We start from the raw sequence: 23,104 nt of genomic DNA on the forward strand, positions 1-23,104 counted from the left end.
CCTTTCGAGATGGCGTAGGTGACTGTGAAAGAGACTATTCCTCACGAAAACTGCTTAAATTAATAAGAGAAAAATGCTCTCAAAAAATCTCCACCCGAAACAATTACAATCTTAGGCAAAAAATCCTGTCATGAAGAAAAAGAAAGCAAAAACCTTTGTAGAACTGCTTTTCGTTTTTGAACCAAGCACTTCGTTTTGAAGTCGGTTTTTCTATACGACTGACGACACACTTAAAAAAACGTGGTGTGTGTGGAAGGTGATCTGGACCTCAAGGGACAACATAGCTCCCCCTTCTTACACACGCTTTTTGCCAATATTTGCTTAAAATTCATTTTTATGTAGAAATAATAATGTTGAAAAACCACATCCTAAAATCTTCTAATTTTCATGCATAGGCTCACTGGTCAAACACGAAGCATTTAGTCGAGGCTGCAAGGTAGTTTCAATGGATTATTCGAATTTGAACATCGTAGCCTCGTTTGAAAACGAGCACAATGAGTACGGGAAGTCGGTTCGGGAGGCCTGTGGTTTGCCGAGAACAATTCCTTTTCATGGGCTTCCTTTGGTTATGATACTTCCAAAATGGCGGACGAAGTGGATCAAAGTGAAGTTGAGGCGTTTGTGCGAGCCCACATGGCTCAACTTGTTACTAGCAAAATCCCCTCCGTATATTGGAGTGCTTTATGCGCTAAACTTAAAAATGAGGTATAGAAATTGTGCATAATTCGTTTTGCTTTCACTGGTTCTGCATTGTTGATGTGTCTTACTGTCATAAACACGTGGTTGCTATATTTTTACACAAGTGAATATAATAAATCCGGCGCGCTCATTGGTTATAATTGACGTCTCATGCTGTTATATTCACCTCGTTTGTCGATGTGTGCTGCTTGCAGAGATAAATAAAATTTAAAACTCTCTCTCCGTTATTTATTAAATTCTTAATTGTATATTTATATTAGCTTGTTCTCCCCGATTAGCAAGGCACGTGTGCCAAGCTAGGAGCTTTGAGACTGTAATAAAGTTTTATTATTATTATTATTATTATTATTATTATTATTATTCACTTGTGTTAAAAATACTTAAACAATTATTCATCTTAGGCTCAGTGTAGCAGGCAACTTATTAACTCCATTCTCTAGCGAGCATTCTTCGATTGCACGTCACGTCATCAAGGCCATGTTGGTGCCATTTAACAAAAGATTTCTCATTAGCATCCATTGTTAACGGCACCACAATGGTCGCCATGTTTTTGTCTTTTGACTCTCTTGGGATTGCTTGCAACCCATCAATAATGCTTGAGAGAGATAGAAAATATTCACTGAGCCTGAGGTGAATAATTGTTAAATAAGGGACCATTCATTATTTATGTCTGGGGTGTGTGTGGGGTGTATGTGGGTTGGGGGAGGAGGGGGGTGGGCTGCAGGTGTGTGTGTGTGTGTTTGTGTGGGAGGGGGGGGGGGGGGGGAGGAGGGGATGACAACAATGGAAACTAATTTCATGAAAACGTTATTCAAGAGTATACCATAAGCATATTTTTGTTGGTTATTCCCAGTTATATGATGCTGGCGAATACTTCTCAATAATGCAAGTAGAAGATGGCAACAAATATTGTGTACTTGTGACTAACGATGATGGTATCAAGGCCTCTGACCCAAACAGGTAAGTTCGCTATGTCCATATGATTGAGCACATACACCTAATTCAAAAAACTTTGTCATCGCCAAAGGCGATAGGCTGAAAAGCAATAGGATAGATATCATTCCAAGATCCAAGAATAGCTGGAATGACTTGTGTTTCTGCTTCTTATTCTCGTCAAGAACATGGACCTTGGATGCCAACGATGCCAACGATGCCAACGATGCCAACGATGCCAACGATGCCAACGTTTTTTGAATTAGGTGTATACGTAGCAAGTGACTGTACTTCGCATTACTGTGGTTTTTGATATTCTGCAAACTCTGTATTTCCCAGATGCACGCTAAAATTTTGTTTTCCGCTGAAGGCTATCAAAAATAATTCGTCTCTTGTCTGGTGGCTGTAAAAAAACAATTTCACGACAAGCCGTTGAAATGTCCAAGTTTGCAGATTTTTAAAAAAACCGGAGTAATTTCCTCGTAGCTCAGTATAGGCCAGGATTGTGGAGCTGAAGGCTATTCCCCAACCCTATTCATTTTGCCATGATTTTGAATTTTTTGAGGAGATAATTTATAAGGCTAAGAAGTCTTTTCTTATAAAAAATATTTAAAACTTAATATTAAAAATGTGTCCATACCCACCCCACAGAGGAATTGGAATTTGCAAGGGGTAGAGGGGTCAGAGAAAAAGCAAAAATTGTATGGAAGAAAATTGGAATTTCCAGGGGGTACGGGGGTGTCTTAAAAAAATTTCTCCGTGAGGGGGGTATGGATAATTTTTGGAACTACACAATATCAAATTTAAGCTAGGTGACAAAAACATGAGGCCCATCCCCAATCTAAAATTCCCCCCTCCGGTTCCTGGTAGAGCACTTGATGGACAAACTGATGTAGAGCTGTTTTCGTGTAAGTGTGAAAAGCTTGAGGAATTATGACTTGTCTTGCCACGACTGTGCTAGATTTTTGATTGACAGATTTTTTTGTGTGTGATTGGTCTGGTAGTGAGGTGTTCCTGGTGTGACCGTGTTCCTGCCATGTTCATGCCCTGTTTGGGGTATTTGATTGGATGGAGAGTAAATTCTTGTGCAATGTGATTGATCTGGCCTATGCCTTGCTGTGTCACAACCTGAGTTTGTACCATCAGATTTTTACAGTCACACCAAAACTTCTCTGTCTAATGAGGGTTTGAATCTCAGGGATTTGATTTTGTTGTTACTACTTTCAGTATTTTCTTGATTGATCACGCCTGGACTTACGAGCAGCGGTATGCCAAATCCCATCTTGATAACGTGCCTGGTCTTGCTGAAAGGATGGCTGCTTTGATGGGAATTGAAGGTAGATTTATATGAAAGAAAGTACATGTATTATAATGTAACAACAATAACAACAATGTGCTTTATTTGTACCACAAATTGCAATAAGGAGAAAATATAAATATAAGTATATTTACAGAAGAATGGTAGTGGTTACCTAGAATAACTATTAGAGCTTACGAGTTGTAACACAAATATCTGAAATTACAAAGTATGGGTGGAAAAGAAGACTAAAATATAAAGATTACAATATCGATAGGTATCACTATATAAATGTCATCATAATAAACTGATCTAATGGTATTGAATATGGAAGTTTTGATTTCTTTGATGTTTAAGGCCCTGTTACACGTTGAAACTTTAAGCTTAAACTTGTGTGCAATGGCGTTGTGAGACAAGTTGCACGGGGGTGTTACGCAGCGCAAAACTTTCTGAAACTTGTCACAAGAAATTTTCACAAAAAGTAGAACCACTTTCTACTCGTGCAACTGAAACTTGTGTCAGGAACAAGTTTTAGGAGGAAATTGCACAGTGTAACAACCTCGTGAAACTTGTCTCGCAATGCCATTGCAAGCAAGTTTCAGCTAAAATTTTTAACGTGTGACAGGGTCTTGCTTAGTTTTTGTGTAGGATATTTATCTGTTCAAGTGAAGATCTCTGGACTTTCAAAGTGTTTGTATTGTTGAAGCTGTGCATCTTTTACTTATAAATACCATTGGTATTTGTGAATATTTTATATTTAGTTTAAGTGCACAGCAACTACTTTACAAATAAAAAAAAGAATTAAAAAATAATAATCTCATTATTAGCCGCGGAAGGAGAGGAATTATCAAAAGAACAAAGAAGAGATGAAATACTCTCCAAGATGTGGTGGTAGGTGATGATTTCTTGCTGTAGGACTTTTAGTCTGGATTCTGTTTTTTCCCTTCTCCAGCAAAAAGACCTTTTATCTAGAAGGTTTGTTGTAAATGAATCCAAGTCGTAATCTTTAAGAGAATGTTTTTGTAATTTCTTTATAGTTTTAACCAGACGTATAGGACTGGAATAATGGTGAGTGTAAATCCTGTCCATTTTAAAAGAGGATCCAGAAATTATAGGTTCGCCATGCCCTGACTTAGATCAACCCAGAGGTTGTTTCAGGGTTCTATCTGTGAGTTAGCCATGCCCTGACTTAGAACAGTCCAGAGGTCGTTTCAGGGTTTGATCTGTGAGTTAGCCATGTGCCCTGACTTAGATCAGCCCAGAGGTTGTTTCAGGGTAAAAGTTTTCATTAATACACTAAGCAATATTTTCCTTATTTCTTGGGCAATGAAGCTAATATCAATATTGCAAATTACTAACATACTTTTCACATAATTTAGGCATATTCTGAGGGCAAAACACTGGATGCTACTAATCCTGAAGATAAGAATTCCCTCTGGTACATTATGGATGAGTTTGGGTCAAGAATACAGCATTCAAATGAGCCCACCTGTAAAATGGCCCTCTTTTACTATATTCCTACAAATATCTCATTCACAGTAATGTGGCCCACAATAAATCTTGAGTATGGAGGTACATGTATGGATAGAACAAAGAATCGATTTTATAAAACCTTGGAACAACCTCTGATCAAAGTCGAGGCATGTCTAACTCACAGATTGAACCCTGAAACAACCTCTGGGCTGATCTAAGTCGGGGCACGGCTAACTTACAGATAGAACCCTAAAACAACCTTTGGGCTGATCTAAGTCAGGGCACGGCTAACTCACAGATTGAACCCTGGAACAACCTCTGGGCTGATCTAAGTCAGGGCATGGCTAACTCACAGAACAAACCCTGAAACAACCTCTTTGTTGATCTAAGTCAGGGACGGCTAACTTACAGATCAAACCCTGAAACAACCTCGTGGCTGATCTAAGTCAGGGCACGGCCAAACCACAGATCAAACCCTAAAACAACCGAAGGCTGATCAAAGGTAGAGCACAGCTTACTCGATATATATCAAATGGGAATTTAATATTAGGTTTTTCAGAGAGAGGAAAATTTAAAAACTCAGTTAATACCCTCAAATGAAGGAAAAAACGTAACAAACTCTACTTGCATGTGATGCCTTGTTCAGGAATCTAACCCAAGACCTCAGAGTTGAGAGGCAAGTACCCTATGCTTAAAATATTTTTGTTAATGTTTTGGTACTTTCCATTGATAACCAAAATTTAACTTCTATTTTCATTTTAGAGGAATTAACAAGGGACTATCAGCCACAAGTAGAGGACCCCTATTTAAGAATTTTTAGACTGTTCCCATGGCAACCATGTAATGTTGATGAGGAAATTGCCAAGCATTTAAAAGAGATGGAAGACAATGACACAGATACAAAACAGGTAAATATGTTTAAAGATAGGAGATACTGTCATCTAGTGAATTGGATCAGGCCTAAAGATAGACAGACAGATGGATGGACAGACATTCAGATGGACAGACATTCAGATGGACAGACATTCAGATGGACAGACATTCAGATGGACAGACAGACAGATGGACATACAGATGGGCAGACAGACAGATATAGTGGCAGACAGAAAGGAAAGACACATTTTAAGACAAGACCATGACAAAACAAGAAACGAACTGTTACGCAATCAACTAGGACAGACATATTGTTGGAAGAACAGCGTAGACAGTTATCCTGAGAGAACAGAAAGACAGTCAAGATCATAGACACACAGACATGCTGTTCGATAAACCTCTGGGCATAATGTTTTCCCATTTCATACCACATGTCATTCCATAGAGTATCATTTCTTTGTTAAATGGTTGCACACAAGAAGACATATGAATATGAATACAACTCAAACAAAAAATCTTAACATCAAGAGAATGACACGTGGTCATTCAAGGGCGGATCCAGGGGGGGGGAGCAAAGGGGGCTGAAGCCCCCTCTTTGGCAGAAAAAAAACTAAACTAAACTAAAGAATTAGATTTTTTTTTTCATTTTTTCCATTGTGTTGGCGGAAGAAACTCATTAGCCCCCCCCCCCCCCCCCCCCCAAGATTTTGGCTGGATCCGCCCTTGAACAGATAAATTAAACATTCACTTGATTATTTTGTAGGAAGATTATGGGGAACTCTTACCGAAAGGAACAACTTCACCACCTTCTAGAAAACCCAGTAATGGTATTTACAAAGTATTTACAAACTGTCCGCAAGTTAGGGAGTTCCTTACTGACTCAAGGTTTCAATTGGTTGAGGATCAAGAGGATGCTGATATTATTTGGACACTGGATAATTGGAAAGATTTCAGGCAAGGAAGACTGATAAGACTATTTATTTATCCATCCATCCATCCATCCACCCACCCACCCACCCACCCACCCACCCACCCACCCACCCACCCACCCACCCATCCACCATCCATCCATCCATCCATCCATCCCTCCATCCCTCCCATCCCTCCCATCCCTCCCTCCCTCCCTCCATCCATCCATTCATTTATTTATTTATTTTCATTTATTTTTCATTCCTCCCTCCCTTCCTTTGTTCTTTCGTCCCTTTTTCCTTCTTTTTTCTGTTCTTTCGTGTGTGTTTTTTTGTTCTATTTATTCTTTCGTTTTTCTTTCTTTCGTTTTTTTTTTTTCCGTTTGTTTACTCGTTCATTCATTCATCCTTTCCCTCTCTCCTTCCTTTTCTCTTTCATTCGTCTGTTTGTTCATTCGTTCGTTCACTAATTCTTTCATCCATTCATCTTTGCAGGTCTTTAGAGAAAACTGGCCAGTTTATAAACCAAATTCCATCTGAAAACCTCTTAACATGCAAGGACTTATTAGCTCTAACATGTCAACGATCAGACTTCAAGCACAAGGAGTACGAGAGTATCGAGAATGACGACCTGCTCTGCCGAGGACCGTACTGGTTACCGGTTACATTCAACATCAATACTGAACTGCCTCTCTTTATACAACATTATCAAAGACGAGAAAAAAGGTAACGTCTCTGGTGAACAAAGCACTGTGTTCAAGTGAGGCAAATATAATACTTTATTATATAATTACTAACGAAATATCTATTTTTCTCTATTTGGAAAAATTGATATCTTCACACATGAAAATAACATGTTATTTTCAAGTGTGAATATAACACCATTGCGATGGCTATTCAATAATACACGGAAAGAATTGCCTGAAAAAGCCAAAACATACTTCATTGATAATTATATAATAAACCGAATATTACATGGCCGCTTGGAGATACGAATTTTATCTTCTTGTGTTGAAAATCTCTCACTCGTTCGCTACGTTCAACTCGTGAGAGATCTTTTCAACGCTCGAATATAAAATTCTTATCTCTGCGCGCCCATGTAATATCCTCTATATAACCTTTATTTAACACGGTCTATGCTTTTAGTAGCATAAGGATAAAGAGGGTCGCAGAGTTGGAAAAGGATGGGTAGAGGCGTAGATTTTGGCGCGAAAATTCCCGCCAAAACCACAGGAACCCCATCATTATATGACGTAAATATATAGAACCATTTTATAGTCTTCTTTTAATTAAGAGTTTTTCTGTTGTAATGACATGGAACAAGAGTGGTATAGCGGTGCTCACTCACCCCTGGGGTCTGTTGATCGATTCCTGGCCCAAGCATCACATGTGAGTAGAGTTTGTATGTCTCTACCTTGATTTGAATTTTTTCGGGTCCTCTGGTTTTCTAACGAGCTAGATTCCAATTGATTTCTGAGCCCATCCCACACGGCTTACCGCCTCATGTACTACTTTTTCGTGGGATTCTACCAGCTCACTAGATACACCGGTGCTGATGAGGCCCAATACAGGCCGAAACAGCTGTCCACGGTTTCTAGTTGAGCTGGCTCATTTTCTACGCGACTTGAAGTTGTGAAAGGCCCATTGGCCCTCTTCTTCAGTCGCTTCATACAAGGCTCGTAATTTACCTATTACGCATGTTCTTATATGATTTCCGAGCCCATCCCACACGGCTTACCGCCTCATCTCACTAGATTCCAATTCGATGAATTTGATCAGCCCAGAATACGTTTTGATAAAATTTGAAGGTTCGGAAGAATAATAAAAAGTACTTATTTTAGTAGGGAGAAAAGAAAATAAGGATGAACTAGCAACAAAACTTGTGGATATGATTTTTAAAACTTTTCGTTGCTCTCCAAATGAATAAAATATTCTCTTTCAAATTCAGAGGTCTTGACAACCATTGGATAATCAAGCCATGGAATATGGGTCGCGGATTGGACATAACCGTGACACGTGACTTGAACCATATAATAAGAATGACAGAGACTGGGCCGAAGGTGAGCTTTTGAAATACAGTACCATATTTTCTCTTCTAAGTCCCCCTCTTTTAACAAGCCACCAGTCTGAGGAGCTAGAAATTGTGAGCCCCCGCCTCTAATGCGCCCCTAGCCCTAAGGAATGTTGTGGTCCTTTTCCCTTGGCAGGCCCGGCCTTTGAAAGTCATTTCAGCTATCGAGATTAGATTAAAAGTAATTATAAATTTCCAAAGATCAGGAAAATTTATTAAGCCCCTGCTTCAACAATACACCCCCTTCTAATGAGCCCCCAGTCCAAGAGCACTGAAAATGAAAAAGTCCCCAGGGGGATTTTGTAAAAATCCTATCATGTAAACCGGCTTAATTTATTCTTCTACTGGTATTTTCGCACCTTTCACTAGGTTGCCTGTAAATACATCGACAAACAAGTTCTCTTTCATCGTAAGGATGTTGGCCCCGTTAAGTTTGATCTACGTTATCATCTGTTTATCTGTTCTGTTGATCCCCTTGAAGTCTATGTGGACAGGTTGTTCTGGACTAGATTCGCTAACAAGTACGTTGTCTCTACTTAAATCAGCAGGCATGGACCTCTGAAGTTAATAAACATCGTGTATATGGTTGTCTAGCTTGGGTATAACAAGATAATGTATCAAATTGAGCTGATCCTTGCAGTATATCAAGCAACTTATGCAGCTGCAAATTGAAAGACTCAGAAAAAATTCTGAGTCTTGAACGGGAATTTTTTCAATTTGCAGCTGCATACCGTAAATCCTCTATTTAGTCCCCCGGGGGACTTATTTATTTCAGGCACGTTTGAGGGGGGCTTATTGGAGAGAGGGGGCTTAATTGAGAGGGGGGGCTTATTAATTTAGTCGAAACGGAGTAAGTTGTACGCTGTCAGGATGTAATATGATTGTAACTCAGAATTAAACGGAAGCATTACTATTGACCGTCTCGCATAATCTGTAGTGATGTACATGGCATTTTTATTATTTGATTCACCTGTGTTAGTCTCTCAAGTATGATATACGATTATTGTGAATGGCAAAACTAAAACACGGTAACATTAACAAAGCAAGCTAAAACGAAATGTTCTGAACAATCATTAATAATGTTCCATTGGTACAATAACATGTGATTCTTTAGTTGTGAAGGGGGAGGGGAGGGGGGCTTATTTGAGAGAGGGGGCTAAATAGAGGATTTACGGTAAGTTGCTTCATATACTGCGAGCATCAGCTCAATTTGATACATTTACGACCGGGGTAAAAATATATATTTCATATATATTCTCATACACATAAACAAGATGATATAAGGCATGATTCAAAAAAGATGTATTACCCAAGCTAGACCAGAATGCACCTTGTTCGTTATCCCAGGTCTAGCTTTGATCGATAACTTATAAGGCATGATGAACAATAGATGTTTGTACCCAAGATAGACCAGCATGCACCTTGTTCCCTATCCCAGGTCTAGCTTTGATCGATACCTCATAAGGCATGATGAACAATAGATGTTTGTACCCAAGCTAGACCACAATGCACCTTGTTCCCTATCCCAGGTATAGCTTTGATCGATAACTTATAAGGCATGATGAACAATATATTTTTGTACCCAAGGTAGACCAGCATGCACTATATTTCCTATCCCCGAAAAGGTTGAACTATACTAACGACACGACCTTATTCGTTTAGGTGTAATCAGTGATAGTATCTCTTATCAGACCACTTGTCATTCATTCCCTAGAGTATCATTTCCTTGTTTAATGGTTGTTCACGGAAAGACATGAATATGGATACAACTCAAACAAAGAATCTTATTCTTAAGGGAATGACACGTGGTCTGAATCTTTTAGGACTATTTTCTGTCTTTCATCTTTGGAATATTTTTTATCTCGGTTAGAAGACTAACGCTTGTCTTAACCTCAGGGTTTTTGCATTGGATAACTTAGAGGATTACGAACAGCATTGCACTGTAATGAATTACCAAGGCTCGTCTCTAAAACAGGTTTGTCAATTTAGTGTTTGGTCTGTGAATTAGCCATGCCATGACTTAGATCAGCCCAGAGGTTGTTTCAGGGTTCAATCTGTGAGTTAGCCATGCCCTGACTTAGATCAGCCCAGAGGTTGTTTCAGGGTTCGATCTGTGAGTTAGCCATGCCCTGACTTAGATCAGCCCAGAGGTTGTTTCAGGGTTCAATCTGTGAGTTAGCCATGCCCTGACTTAGATCAGCCCAGAGGTTGTTTAGGGTTCAATCTGTGAGTTAGACGTGCCCTGACTTTGATCAGCCCAGAGGTTGTTTCAGGGTTCAATCTGTGAGTTAGCCATGCCCTGACTTAGATCAGCCCAGAGGTTGTTTCAGGGTTCGATCTGTGAGTTAGCCATGCCCTGACTTAGATCAGCCCAGAGGTTGTTTCAGGGTTCAATCTGTGAGTTAGCCATGCCCTGACTTAGATCAGCCCAGAGGTTGTTTAGGGTTCAATCTGTGAGTTAGACGTGCCCTGACTTTGATCAGCCCAGAGGTTGTTTCAGGGTTCAATCTGTGAGTTAGCAATGCCCTGACTTAGATCAGGCCAGATGTTGTTTCAGGGTTCAATCTGTGAGTTAGCCGTGCCCTGACTTAGATCAGCCCAGAGGTTTTTATTATCTATAATGTGTTTGTCTTTCTCAGATCTTTCATAAAGACTTCATCAAAATGTTTAATGAGCAATACCCCAACCACAAGTATGAAGATATAGAGGTGAGCAACACGATGTTTACAGAATACACATACTTCAAGAAAAGGTGGTAATACTGTTAACGGCAGTCATGTTTTACGGCAGGAACAATGTACTGGTTTTCTTTCAAATTGCGCTGTAGGTTACACGCTGCAATGCTTTATGCAACTTGTGCTGTTGCAAGACAAGATGCAGAGAAATTTGCTACGCGTAATCGCACCTTTAACCGCAATTCTCTACTTTCACATCCCCATAATGCCTTGCGTCTTTGGGGGTAACCAATAAAAAAACTGTCCCAAATTGAAAGGTTTCTTAATAGAATTTATACTATACCTGATTTTATCTGAACAATACTGATTATCAGTTTATTCCAAGTTATTTTTGCGTGTACAGATAATCAAGAGTTTTGGTCTTACAGAAAATGTATTGACTTACGAAAAAAAAATGTTTAAAATTTACCTTAAACGTCTTCAAGCTTCTATCTTTTTCTGTTTTTTACTTCTTCATTTTATGTTTGGATACCAAACAAGGTATTTTCAACATTGTCTGATCAGCCTTCAGCAAAATAAGTGGGTTTTTACCCTCTGGTTACCCCCCAAAGACGCAAAGGATTATGGGGATGTGAAAGTAGAGAATACTGCGTTTTCATGTTGAAATTTTATTGGTCAAGAAACCACCCCACGTGATTGGCTGCGTGCGTTTCCCCCTCAAACCATCTAATTGGATTGTTTCTATTTTTGGCTTGAGATAACACAGACATAATAGATGATATAAGTTATTTATTTTTATTAATATTTGCGTTTATTAATTCAATCTGAAAATTACAATTAGTGATTTATTTTGACCTTACAGAAACACCTATTCGAGATTTTTAAAGAGGTCGTTTACGCTGCCGTCAAAGAAAAACCTCCCAAGGGCCTGGGCCACTTCTCTAAGGTATTTGATAAGCTTGTGTTAGGGACGGACAATTAGATAAAACTTACAAAAACAAAACAAAACGAAACAAAACAAAACAAAACAAAAAACAAAACAAAACAAAACAAAACAAAAACAGCAAAAAAAATCGTGCAACATAAATTTTTGTAATCCCCCATCAGTTATCTAATATGGTCCATCTCTTATTTTGGAGTATGTATTCCTGTCCCCACCCCTCCTAGGGCCTGCATTTGCCCCATTGAAACTTTTTTGTTTGGAATCGTGTGCTGTTTTGATTGGGCAGTTCTCGTAGGACTGTTAGAAACGCACGGTACGAATATGGCGTGACCGCGATGGTGACATGCTTAGCATTTCCTTCTCGTGATCTTGCGTGTTGTGATTGGTTAATTCCGTGCGCCTTACTTTTGGAAGTCACGCGAGAACCGCACTGCAAAACAAACTGGAATCTCTCGTCAAAAAATGACTTGAAAAATAGCCAAGTCTCGTTTCACTTTTGCGAATTATTATCATCTTGAAAATTAAGAGTGCAATTTCACTAGAAAAGAGCGTCTTATCCTTACAACTAGTATTTGGATTTTGTTGCGTGACAAAATGTCAATCAATGTCACGTCACTAAATGATTTGATCTCTACTAAATAGCGCAGCGCAACCGTGACGTCATAAAAACGAAGACAAAGGCAAAATACGGACAAACAAACTTACAAGTTTACTTTCAGCAGATACTTTTCACAGCCGATCGCAGTTGATCTTAGTTTACATGGGTCATTATTGTAACTTTAAGTAAAAATAATAAAATCGGTTCGTGTAATCCTCGTAGCGGTTAAACAGAATGCAATGTTTGTCTGAATCTTTAAGCTATTTTTAGAATCAGTGCGCTGCGCTATTAGAAATGACACTAAGAATACACCTATGATAATAAACATTAAAAGTGCGTGCACCGTTGAATATTGTAAGGCCCTGGCTAAACGAGGAAACATATTTTCTTAAATGTTTCCAAAGGTGGCAAAACTGTCAGGGAACATCGGGAAACATGTTTGCTCAATATCGGTTAGCGCATGCGCACTTTCAAGATAGAGCTAGCGTTGCTAAGTAACGAACTTTTAGAATGTTGACTTTCGTGGCTAAACGAGGAAACATTGGGAAACATTGTTTCCATGCGTCTTGGAAGCATGAAATGTTTCTGCAGCACAGCAGAAACATTTTTGCTTCTTGGAAGCAAAATTTGTTTTATGTAGCAATGTTTCGCATGTGGCTAAACTTGGAAACATCGGGGAACATGCGCGCGGTAAAACATGCTTCCTCGTTTAGAAACAGGGCCTAATTAAAGAGAAGAAAAGCCTAAAAGCACGGGTATCGTGTGCTGGTAATGCGTCGCCTCTCCCACGCGACCCGGCTTCAATTCCCGGACTCGCTGAGTTTCTCCGCTTATACTCCCTTAGTAAAAATCAATTTCTTAATTCAATTTTATAATCTTGCGTCGAAAAATATCAGAAAAGCCGATATTTTCCCCCGAAAGTTTTGCTGATCCACTCTACTCTAAAACTTTTTTTTTCAATCTATTTTTGAAGTTCTCGGAAACCAGGGTAATCTCCTAGGGGAGAATTGTTATGGGACTGGACCGCTCTCGAAACGAGCTACGGGATCTTTATTCTACTTTCTCTTCTTCTGTTCTTCTTCTTCTTCTTCTGACATAAACTAATTACATGAGCTCTATTTATAATAACTTCATGACAGGTGCCATTCTACAATCAATATGATATTATCACTGAGTCTTGATTGGCTAATGGAAATAGTAAATTCCTAAGTGTGATATCTTATTAAAGAATAATACGAGTGAAAATCTTAGAACTAAACATAGCTTAAACCAAAGATAATATGTGAATATATGGTAAATGTATAGAAAGGTCTACGAGGGATATTTATATCATAAGATTTAACAGAATAGTGCTAAAATAACTAAGCAAAGGGGTAAAGAGTGTTTAGGGTGTAACCAGAGGTACACATGCTAATGGGAGGAGCTAAGAGGTTTACTTGTAAATTCAAAGCATACCATCATCTAAACTAGTGCGTGATGGTAGCATTACTGAAATCTTATATCGATATTTTCAATAACTAATTGATCGTTCTTTATCTTGTTTTCATACGATAAAAAATAGTAATTAGAAAAGTGATGTCTAGAAAAAACATTAATTTTCTCTCTCATAACAGAATTATAAAATGATTTATTTCCCTCTCGTGAAATGAATGATAGTCGTGTCTTTATTTTAAAGACTTTTAGCTAATAGACCCTTTCACGGTTTCCGACCCCATATTGCTTGGGAGGCAAGTTTACTAAGAAGCGACGGGGAAAGAGATACGTTTTTCGTTGTATTTCCATTCGGAGGTAAATTTTCGAGACCAAACTTTTTCTGTAGACAGAGAATCCTCTATTCAACGTTTTGTGTGGTGTTTTTGAGCCGATGGAGCCAGCATAACACTGGTTCTCAGAGAGACGGAGGCTTTGGGGTTTACGACCACATCAAGACTTCATCATACTGATTCAATTTGACCGTAAAAAAATCTTGCCTCGACAAGGATGACTCGATCGGCTCAAAAACGTCACAAACCATTTAACAAAGGATTCTCCGTCTACAGACAAAGTTTGGTCTCGAAAATTTACCTCAGAAATATAACGAAATATAACGAAAAACGTATCTCTTTCCCCGTCGCTTCTTAGTAAACTTGCCCTCCAAGCAATATGGCGTCGGAAACCGTGAAAGGGTCTATTTACCATCGATATTCGATGAACAGTTAATATGGAAATGATCTGTCGCCATCACGTCTTTTTCAATTCGTGTTTTCCTTGTCAATGCCTTTTCAATTTTTCCACCATCGTTCGTTTGGATTCCCTTCCCTAGCTTGTGTCCGCTATTTCTTTCTTTGCTTCACTTTTAATGCAGATATTTAGTTTTTTTGATTCCCAATCCAATTTTTGTATTTTCGTTTCTTTGGTTCCTTCTCAATGTCTGTTTTATTTTCCAGTGTTTCCATCCCTTCTTCTCCAAGTTTTATCAACACCGAAGTTCAGTTGTTTTCCATTTTCTTTCTTCCTTTCTTCCTTCCTTCCCAAGTCTCTTCGCCTCTAGTCATTCTTCATCTATGCAAACTTGAGGGTACCAATGGGGGTACCTAACTCTCAGTTAACTACGAATTTTCGCTAACCATAATATCAACCAAAATAATGAAATATCAATCAACTGTTGACTACTAAACTTAGGTTATTTGTCAGTTCACTACTAGTTTTTTGGCCAATCATCAGTTGAAATCTTCGCTTAACATCAACGTTCAGCTCTTAACGCTTGTATGGGACTCCTGTGCTTCCTCAACGACTGTTTCCTCTTGTACATCCGCATCTGCCCTTGTCGTTTCTTCATTAACATATCGATTATAAACAACGACTCCTGCTCCCCCTGGAATACACCCACAGCCACACCGTTGTACGATACCCGTAAACTCCATCACCACTGCTTTACGGTATTTCGAAACTCGCATGATAAAAATGAGCGGATCCCAGAGGAACTTTAGATATAATAAATTCTCACAAATGATCAAAGCGGTGTACTCTTCGACTAATTTTGCCATAGTGAGGTAAGGGTTGAAAATCCAGATATATAACGCGATCATGAACGGCCAGACTGTAACGATTAATACAACAGTCAAGAGAAATGTTCCTTTAAGGAAATCGTTCTCAATTTGTTCTTTAGCTCGCTGGCTGGCTGGTCGTTGATTTGGCTGTTCATTATTTTCTCCTAGCTCTCTGTTTTTTCGTTTAAAGACGATGTAAGTAAAGACATAGATCACAACTAAGGCGATTGTCACCAAGGTCGTGTTTAGAATTAGATCGACTGTGTAGAACGCCCACATAGACATACTGAAGATTTCGGGAAGTAACGAAAACGTACAGGAATATGCCCAAACACAAGCAATGATGAGAATAGAACTGCGATTCGTAAACCATCGCTCGTAAACTATCGGGTATTTAAGCGCCATGAATTGAGCAATTGCCAAAGCGAGGATAATAAAAAATGAAGTGTTTATAGTTATCATCGCGACGACTTGAATTGTTCGAAGGAGATGAATATGGATATAGTTGATGGAATACAGGATAGCGAGGACAGGCTCGACAATTAGTCCAGTCAGAAAGTCAGAAACCAGAATCCCAGCTATAAAAATCGTCAAAGGAGTACGAAAGCACTTTAGAGGATCCTTGTAGATAGTGTAGAGGGTGAATCCATTGGCAGTAGTCGTTCCTAACGCTAAAAACGAAAGAAAAACAACTGTGAATGTCTCGACAGTGCCATACAATTGCCAATTTGGTGCTGGTTCAGTAGCGTTCGTCGTAGGGTTAGCCATTCTTCTACCAGTAATCTCTCATTCGATCTTTCAGACTTTTAAACCAAATATTAAGCAAGCTATGTATTTTAGGACTTGATTGTTAGCAATAGATTTTATCTGCCAAGCGAAGAACCTTCTAACCTTGTTCTTCCAAATGAAAAACATGAATTATTAATATGCTTTATGTCACATATCACATCTGTTTTGACGTTTGTGACGCAAGCAACTCTAAACAGTGCTTTAAAAAAAACCTGAAATTTTTTTAAAGCAAATAGAAAAAGCATTTATTTAACCTTTCGTATCGAATAAAAATTTTATTGATTTCTGACTTTAAAACGGCAAACTGAAGTGAATTATTTTGGATTTTATTGAGAGAAATTAAATGTGACTCATTATTTCTGGCTACGAATTTGCATAGTCATGTATGTAGTTTTTGAAAACAATTTATGAACAAGGATAATTTGGTTTTGTTTTCGTGCAATATTTGTTTTCTTTTTTTACATCCTGAATGAATTTTTTTTTCAGGACAAGATTGTTAATAAATTTGTGAATATATTCGAGTGGGTCTGCAGACTGGCATATTTGTTAGAAGTTTGATTATATATGCGTCTGGCATGGATAATCTAAGGCAGTGTTCGCCTCTCAAGAGACTTCGTTTGTTTAATAAAAGACAAATAGTCAAAACGTTAAAAAATATCTAGAACAAACCTAGGATAATAACTCAGTAAACTGAAAGGGGGAGAAATATGAATGTTAAAAATACAAGAAAATAATCAAGTGTACATTTAGTCACGCTGTTAATTAAAAATATAAGAAAATAATTAAGTGTATATTTAGTCACGCTGTTAATTAAATAGTTCTAAGGTGACGTCAGCTATTCACAATTTGACTAATAAATTCACTCTAAAAATAGATTGCTCAAAACTTTCGAGTTTAACCAAAACGTTATGTTTTCGAAGTAAAAAAAAAAAAAAAAAAAAAAAAAAATCGATGCTGCGTAAAGAATAAATCTTTCATTTCCGCTTCGCGTGATATGCGAAAAAAATTTCAATACTTTTTTTTTTTAAGCCTCGCACAATAAGAAGCTAATCTGCAGTATTGGCTTTTAGCATGATAAGCTAAACGGCTCGGGCTAAAATTTTTCTTCCGGGCCGGAAATTCTTTCCGTTTTTTTAGGGAAACCAATTCGGCACATACTTGTTACTTATAATAGACATTTCCGATTTAGCGGCATATGAGCGGAATAGGCATATACTAGCGGAATAAGCATAAACCAGCGGAATAAGGCTAGAATCATCGTTATGACCAGAAAATTCAATAAAATAATGAAACAGCTTTCAGTAGACCTGTTTTATCTAACTTAAGGTATTGCACAATTAATATCGTTAACACTACCTGTTTTATTAGCTTAACTGACGAGCAGTGTGCTCGAGAATAAGATCTCGTCCCGTTGAAACGCATTTATATAAAAAGGTTGCGTTTATAATATACTAATGTAAATGCTCGCCCTTAAATTTATAAAAGGACTAAGAATGCTAGCATATAATGTAGAATACCACGACGGTTATTATTTTCGAGAAGTTTTCCTTCTGCATGGACACGTGCGTATCGCTAACATATAGTTGAAATGTGGATGCCTACTGAGATTGTTCACTGCCTGTAAACACTTCCCAACTCTGTACCCTCTCCTCTGCGGGGAAAAACAGGATTGTATTCAAGTTCTCTGTTAGTTCTTCTACAGTGGAAAAGGCTGTGCACATAACCAATGCGTTGAAATTCAGAACAAAACAAGATATTTGAGAGATTCAGTAAACATCTTGTGTTTTCGACAAACATTTGTGCTACGCAAACGAAAAAAAAGTAAAAAGAAGTTGAAAAGCTTTTCAAGAAGCAATAGATAAATAATGAAATAACCTTTGTCTTTGCTGAGAAGGTTTCTAAAAGGTACTAGTTAAATTACAGGGAAAAAACAAAAACGTGCTTATGCCGGCCAGAAAAAACGTGATGCTTAATGTCTATTTATTAATAACGTGAACAGAACTCATAAAGCCTATAAGGTGCTAGTCTTCATCTGACGAAGAATCTGTCACGTCAAGACCATGGACTGCCCTCCAGCTTTTTAATGCTTTCTGGTGCTCTCGTGCAGCACTTTGGGCCGCATCAAGAACGGCGGGGATTGCTTCGAGTAAGCTGTCCAGTTTTTTCTCTCTGGTGACCTGGGAGTTCCTAGATGACTTCAGCTTTTTACTTGACTTTAAGCTTTCATTGAGAGGTCTTTTCCTTAAAGGATAATAGCAAAATTAACGAGGTTTTATTATAAAATAGGTATGAGAAACGTTGAAAGTAATTCTGTCTGCTTATAAGTTACCTGTCTTCCGTCCTCTCGCTTTCTCTTGTTTTCTTGATTCGTGTAAGGATGTCAGCAGGGTCGTCATTTGGTTCGTTCTTTTCTGCATCTAACACATACTTTGTTTCGCGTGCATTGATAGCTCTGCAAATGTCTTCAACTTCTTCAGTATCTTCATTACAAGTTTCTTCCACACTAGATGCGGACGAGTATTCTTCATCAATTATTCTATTTGACGTGCTTGCTTCACTGGCATTCCTACCAGGAAATAAAAGAATCATCGCACTCCATATAGTACCGTTATTGAGAGTCCTTTCTTCTTTGGTCAACAGCATTCTTACCTTGAAGGAAGAGCGTTGTTAAGCAGTTTAGTATCTCTCTTCCTTAATCGCTCCTGCAACACTTTGTTGGAATTTCCTTCAGCCACATACTGATCACCTGCTTCTCACAAAACCTCAACATGCCTTCTCATAAAACTCAAAACACTTTTCCACTCTCTTCCACATGCTTGCACAGCTTGAAGAAGAAGAGTATCTTCGACTTGAGTGTAGTTTTTCCTTGGTTTTCTTTACTTGTTGTTGTCCATCGCTCCTTTCTCACAGGATTAAGAAAAGTGAAAAGAGCCCTAAAAATTTGCATACATAGGCACGTGCACACGTGCACTGGTCGTAATGTTTTTTTTTAAATATTTTTGTTTGGTTTCGTGATTGCGAACGAAAAAGTTGCATATATGTTTAATACACTACCTGTTTGCGTCAGTCAACAATGGATGTGCCACCTTTCCCAATGTTTATTGTAGTAACCCTGCTGTCTATCTTTGCAGCTATAAAATTGAGTCTTCAAAGACCACAACGTTTGGTCCCTTTATTTCCTATGCATGTAATAGGGAACCTGCTCATCACACTCGTTGTGCTTGTCTCTACGGCACCAACGGGAGCTAATCTCCTAGCCCGACTTTTTGGTAATCTGCTGCTTAACCATCGTAACAGTGGCAGAGATGTTTATTGTTTAGCACTAAGACATCCACACATCTTTTGGTACATGACCGGGGAAACACTAGAATCCTTTGATGCTATTGTACGAAGAATTGGTATAGAAGTTACCAGTCCAAGACACACACCTCGGGTGCCAACTACAGGTAGAAGAAGATCTTGTAATCTTGACTTATAGAGGTGACAAAAAGTACCATTTTATGAGTACACAACTAATTGTTGACGCAGATGGTTTGGTAGTACTCCTTGTAGCTGGGTACGTTTGCTATATAGTAGCGTTGTCATGTTGTGCTTAAGTATTTCGATCTAGCTGCTATTTTACTGCATGTAAAAACAAATACAAACATAAGCAAAATTTAGTACTACACGTATTCATAGTAAACAAACGTCTTGCAGATTTCCGGGGCATATGAACGATGCGGAGTCATACAGACGACTTCCTGCTATAGGCCATGGAAGAAGAAGGAATCTACCACGACGAGCAAGGCTGCTAGCTGATGGGGGATACGCTATCGCCCCACCTCTTATCACTCCAAGGCGTATTGCTTACAACAGACGACAACAGAATGCCAACAGAGCGCTAAGGTCGCTTCGTATCCGCGTAGAGCACGCCATTGGATTCCTGAAAATGTACTCAGCGACCTCGGATATTTTTCGACACATGAGGCCATTTCAACCTTTTGTAATAGCAACTTGTGGTGCTCTTGCTAATAGAAGGAAAAGAATTCTAAAAACACTGTAATGTTATATATGTTCTTTTTGATATACTTTTCGGAAAAGTAAAACAAACTGGCGTAACACATGTTTATATTAGTGAGAGCAGAAAAATTCTTAGCTTAATACTGTAAACAAATCTCAAGATATGTTGATACTACTGGCGCTTACTAGTCAGTTGTGACTGTTTTGGTGCGTTGAATACAACAGGTGTATGATAAAGTTCATAAGTATATGACGTTTGGGACATTAGTTCTTCGTAGTAAGAGGATTGACTATTAAGGACCATAGTAGTAAGACGAAGGAGTAACGTCAGTAAAAATAGTTACAAACTTTCTTTCTCAGTTGTTATTTACCTAATAATACATTGTACTAGCTGAGAAAACAGTAAGATAAGGAGTTTTGAAAATTCTATTGGTTAAATCTGGAATAAAATAATGATAGCTCTTTTTAATTTATGCTATTCCGGTCGGATTATAGAATGCGGAATATACTTTCCCTATGCCGCTAAATCGGAAATGTCTAATACGGTATGGCATGTAACATCGAAATGGCTTTCTATTGTTTTCGTTCCAAAAAAATAAATAAATAAATAAATAAAATAAAATAAATGATAATAAAAAAAGATCACAGCGCTTAGTTACGATGACGGTACAAAAGGCTGTTTTCGAAGAAGTAAGAAACGATACTAGCACATTCGTACACCATTCCAATGTTACGGCATGTCGTACCGTGTGCGCTTGCAAGTCAGTACCGTATGTTTCCCCACTCATACGATAACCATTCTTATGGGAAGCCATTTCAGTGTTACGGCATGTCATACCGTGTACGTGCTGTAAGTCAACCAGTAAGTAACCATTCTTATGGGAAGCCATTTCAGTGTTACGACAACCATTCTTATGGGAAGCCATTTCAGTGTTACGGCATGTCGTACCGCGTTACGTGCTGTAAATAGCTCTCCCATGTATGAAAACCGCTCTATATCAATGATAACTTAGAATCTCTACAAGCAAAGAAAACAGCTAACGTACTCTTTATTCATTTCAGTCACGTGCTTACTACGGGATAGACGTCATGCTAAAGTGGGCTGATGATGGTAAGGCACGCAAACTGGGCTCTTGGAATCTTTATTTGACATAGGGAGCATGGTGCACAACTTCACAATAGTATGCACTATAGTCAATTAACCCCCATCCTCCGACCTTCTGGACGGGGCGGGAGATTTAACATTCACCATGTTAAACTTTACCCCGATCATCGGGTTCAATCGGTAACAAGATTTGCTGTTAAAATTGTTGAAATTGTATTAAGTAAGGGGGGAGGGGAGGGGTGGAGGAGAAAATGGGGGCCCTCAATTTTTTTTTGTGGAACATGGGGTGCCCTGAAAGGTCAAAAGGAGGATTGGGAGGATTGAGAGGATTTTTTAAACTATCGAAGGGGGTACCCCAAAAACATGAATGCTATTAGGTTGGAGTCATGAAAAGTTTTTGCATGAAAAACATTTTCACCTCCACTATTCTGTGGTCTATTGTGATGGTAAATTTAACCTAGATTTGTTTTCTTTCTTTGTTTCAGGATCTGAGAGAATCATTCCACAGATTATAGAGTTCAATTTCCTGCCCGATGCCGCCAGAGCTTGCCGCTATTTCCCTCAGTTCTATAATGTATTGTTGAGTCAAATGTTTCTAGGTGACCCTAATGGATGGGAGATAGACAGGCTTATCTGAAACATAAGTCGTTGAAAGCCTTTACCAAATAAATGGCAACTTCCAATCAATCAGATGACTTTGTTTAAGGCCAAACAAAAAATGTGTTTCCTGTTGCGCGACCGACCCTATTTTTCTTTGCCAACATTTTCCGATCCTAATTTTTTTATTATTCCCAAATGTACCACAGGGTTCCCTGTAAGCTCATTTCCACTGTTGTATCAGTTAAATATATATATATATATATACATACATACTTATTTTAATAAAATTAGTCACCAAAAACCTAGAAAGCTGTGATCGCTGAGAATCACGGGGAAATGTTTCATATCCAACAAGTAAAGCTTTTGACACAAACTGCAGCAGTTGAATATAAACTTTCGTAGACTCTAATTCCATTGTTTTCTTTTGTCTATTTGACTATTACACGTTGACTAGTATTTTTTATTTCACGGGTTAAATGCCTTCACTCTATCCATTTATTTGACCAAGACGTAGGTTTATTTTAAAAATATTCGACCTCTTGGCCTATGGTTTACAAGCCCATAGCAATTGACTTGTACACCACGAGAGCTAGAGGTCGAATTTTTAAATATGGGTTGTGACTCTTGTTAAAATGTTCAAGATTTCAATAAGATAGAATAAATTTACTTCGAATATTTTTGCCTGTTTGGAAGTGATATGTTTTCTTTACACCCATACAGAAGACCATTATATTTAATCCGACGAACGACTAGCGTCCGAAACGTCAGTAAGTTTTTTCATCTTTACGAAAATCGCTCAAACTTGGATTCAGCTGAAACTTCCTAAGAATACTCTTTAAAGGTCCAATAATCACTGTATGAAGTGTTTTCTCGATATTCAGGACGAAAGTATGATATTTTTACGATAATTTTTTGGAGTCTGTGACGTCATACACTCAACATCGAACATCTGATCGCTCCATACATTTCTTTGTAGTTTATGATCAAAATATCAGTAGTAAAGGGAGAAAGAAATACCCAAACACCCCAAAATATAAATTATAGTCACAAGTAATGTGAAATAAGCACATTAGCCACCCTTTGGGCTTCATAGGAATAAAATAAATTAAGGA

The 23,104-nt window shown here is 38.3% G+C and overlaps 4 protein-coding genes across 5 annotated transcripts; 2 read left to right on the plus strand and 2 right to left on the minus strand.

Annotated features, from left to right (window-relative positions):
• Positions 1-584: 584 nt before the first annotated feature.
• Positions 585-22,667, plus strand: LOC116293664 (tubulin--tyrosine ligase-like protein 12). The gene is made up of 16 exons (XM_089030969.1): positions 585-705; positions 1,553-1,659; positions 2,860-2,969; positions 3,757-3,820; positions 3,967-3,997; positions 4,309-4,501; positions 5,165-5,310; positions 6,039-6,229; positions 6,679-6,909; positions 8,132-8,243; positions 8,624-8,775; positions 10,151-10,229; positions 10,894-10,962; positions 11,792-11,875; positions 21,350-21,398; positions 21,878-22,667. The coding sequence occupies exons 1-16, from the start codon at positions 634-636 to the stop codon at positions 22,027-22,029; spliced, it is 1,842 nt and encodes a 613-aa protein (XP_088887095.1). The 5' UTR covers positions 585-633; the 3' UTR covers positions 22,030-22,667.
• On the minus strand, positions 12,559-16,420 carry LOC116293669 (uncharacterized). Its single transcript, XM_031701130.2, has one exon. The coding sequence runs from the start codon at positions 16,265-16,267 to the stop codon at positions 15,200-15,202; it is 1,068 nt and encodes a 355-aa protein (XP_031556990.2). The 5' UTR covers positions 16,268-16,420; the 3' UTR covers positions 12,559-15,199.
• LOC148910601 (uncharacterized) lies at positions 18,225-18,952 on the minus strand. 2 transcript variants are annotated; one of them, XR_016119936.1, is made up of 3 exons: positions 18,938-18,952; positions 18,618-18,854; positions 18,225-18,529 (listed from the first exon to the last, which is right to left on the minus strand). XR_016119936.1 is itself a non-coding variant. In XM_089030970.1 (2 exons), the coding sequence occupies exons 1-2, from the start codon at positions 18,875-18,877 to the stop codon at positions 18,310-18,312; spliced, it is 480 nt and encodes a 159-aa protein (XP_088887096.1). In that variant the 5' UTR covers positions 18,878-18,884; the 3' UTR covers positions 18,225-18,309. The 2 variants fall into 2 exon arrangements, 1 of the variants encoding a protein (XP_088887096.1); XM_089030970.1 differs by lacking the exon at positions 18,938-18,952 and having other exon boundaries at positions 18,618-18,884.
• On the plus strand, positions 19,592-20,400 carry LOC148910602 (uncharacterized). Its single transcript, XM_089030971.1, has 2 exons — positions 19,592-19,844; positions 19,985-20,400. The coding sequence occupies exons 1-2, from the start codon at positions 19,789-19,791 to the stop codon at positions 20,328-20,330; spliced, it is 402 nt and encodes a 133-aa protein (XP_088887097.1). The 5' UTR covers positions 19,592-19,788; the 3' UTR covers positions 20,331-20,400.
• Positions 22,668-23,104: the final 437 nt, after the last annotated feature.

The sequence above is a fragment of the Actinia tenebrosa genome, unplaced genomic scaffold (genome assembly GCF_029948245.1).
Source record: "Actinia tenebrosa isolate PJP-AT-01 unplaced genomic scaffold, QUT_ActTen_1.0 PGA_scaffold16__25_contigs__length_10494907, whole genome shotgun sequence".
Taxonomy (NCBI): Eukaryota; Metazoa; Cnidaria; class Anthozoa; order Actiniaria; family Actiniidae; genus Actinia; species Actinia tenebrosa.

Bases quoted from the DNA above. Each gene is read 5' to 3' on its own strand.
- LOC116293664 (XM_089030969.1), top strand. From the start codon at position 634: ATGGCTCAACTTGTTACTAGCAAAATCCCCTCCGTATATTGGAGTGCT. The intron at 8,244-8,623 runs GTGAGCTTTTGA...ACCTTTCACTAG, and splicing joins TGACAGAGACTGGGCCGAAG to GTTGCCTGTAAATACATCGA. The intron at 10,230-10,893 runs GTTTGTCAATTT...TGTCTTTCTCAG, and splicing joins AAGGCTCGTCTCTAAAACAG to ATCTTTCATAAAGACTTCAT.
- LOC116293669 (XM_031701130.2), bottom strand. From the start codon at position 16,267: ATGGCTAACCCTACGACGAACGCTACTGAACCAGCACCAAATTGGCAA.
- LOC148910601 (XM_089030970.1), bottom strand. From the start codon at position 18,877: ATGATTCTTTTATTTCCTGGTAGGAATGCCAGTGAAGCAAGCACGTCA. The intron at 18,530-18,617 runs GTAACTTATAAG...TTATCCTTTAAG, and splicing joins AGCGAGAGGACGGAAGACAG to GAAAAGACCTCTCAATGAAA.
- LOC148910602 (XM_089030971.1), top strand. From the start codon at position 19,789: ATGAGTACACAACTAATTGTTGACGCAGATGGTTTGGTAGTACTCCTT. The intron at 19,845-19,984 runs GTACGTTTGCTA...AACGTCTTGCAG, and splicing joins GTAGTACTCCTTGTAGCTGG to ATTTCCGGGGCATATGAACG.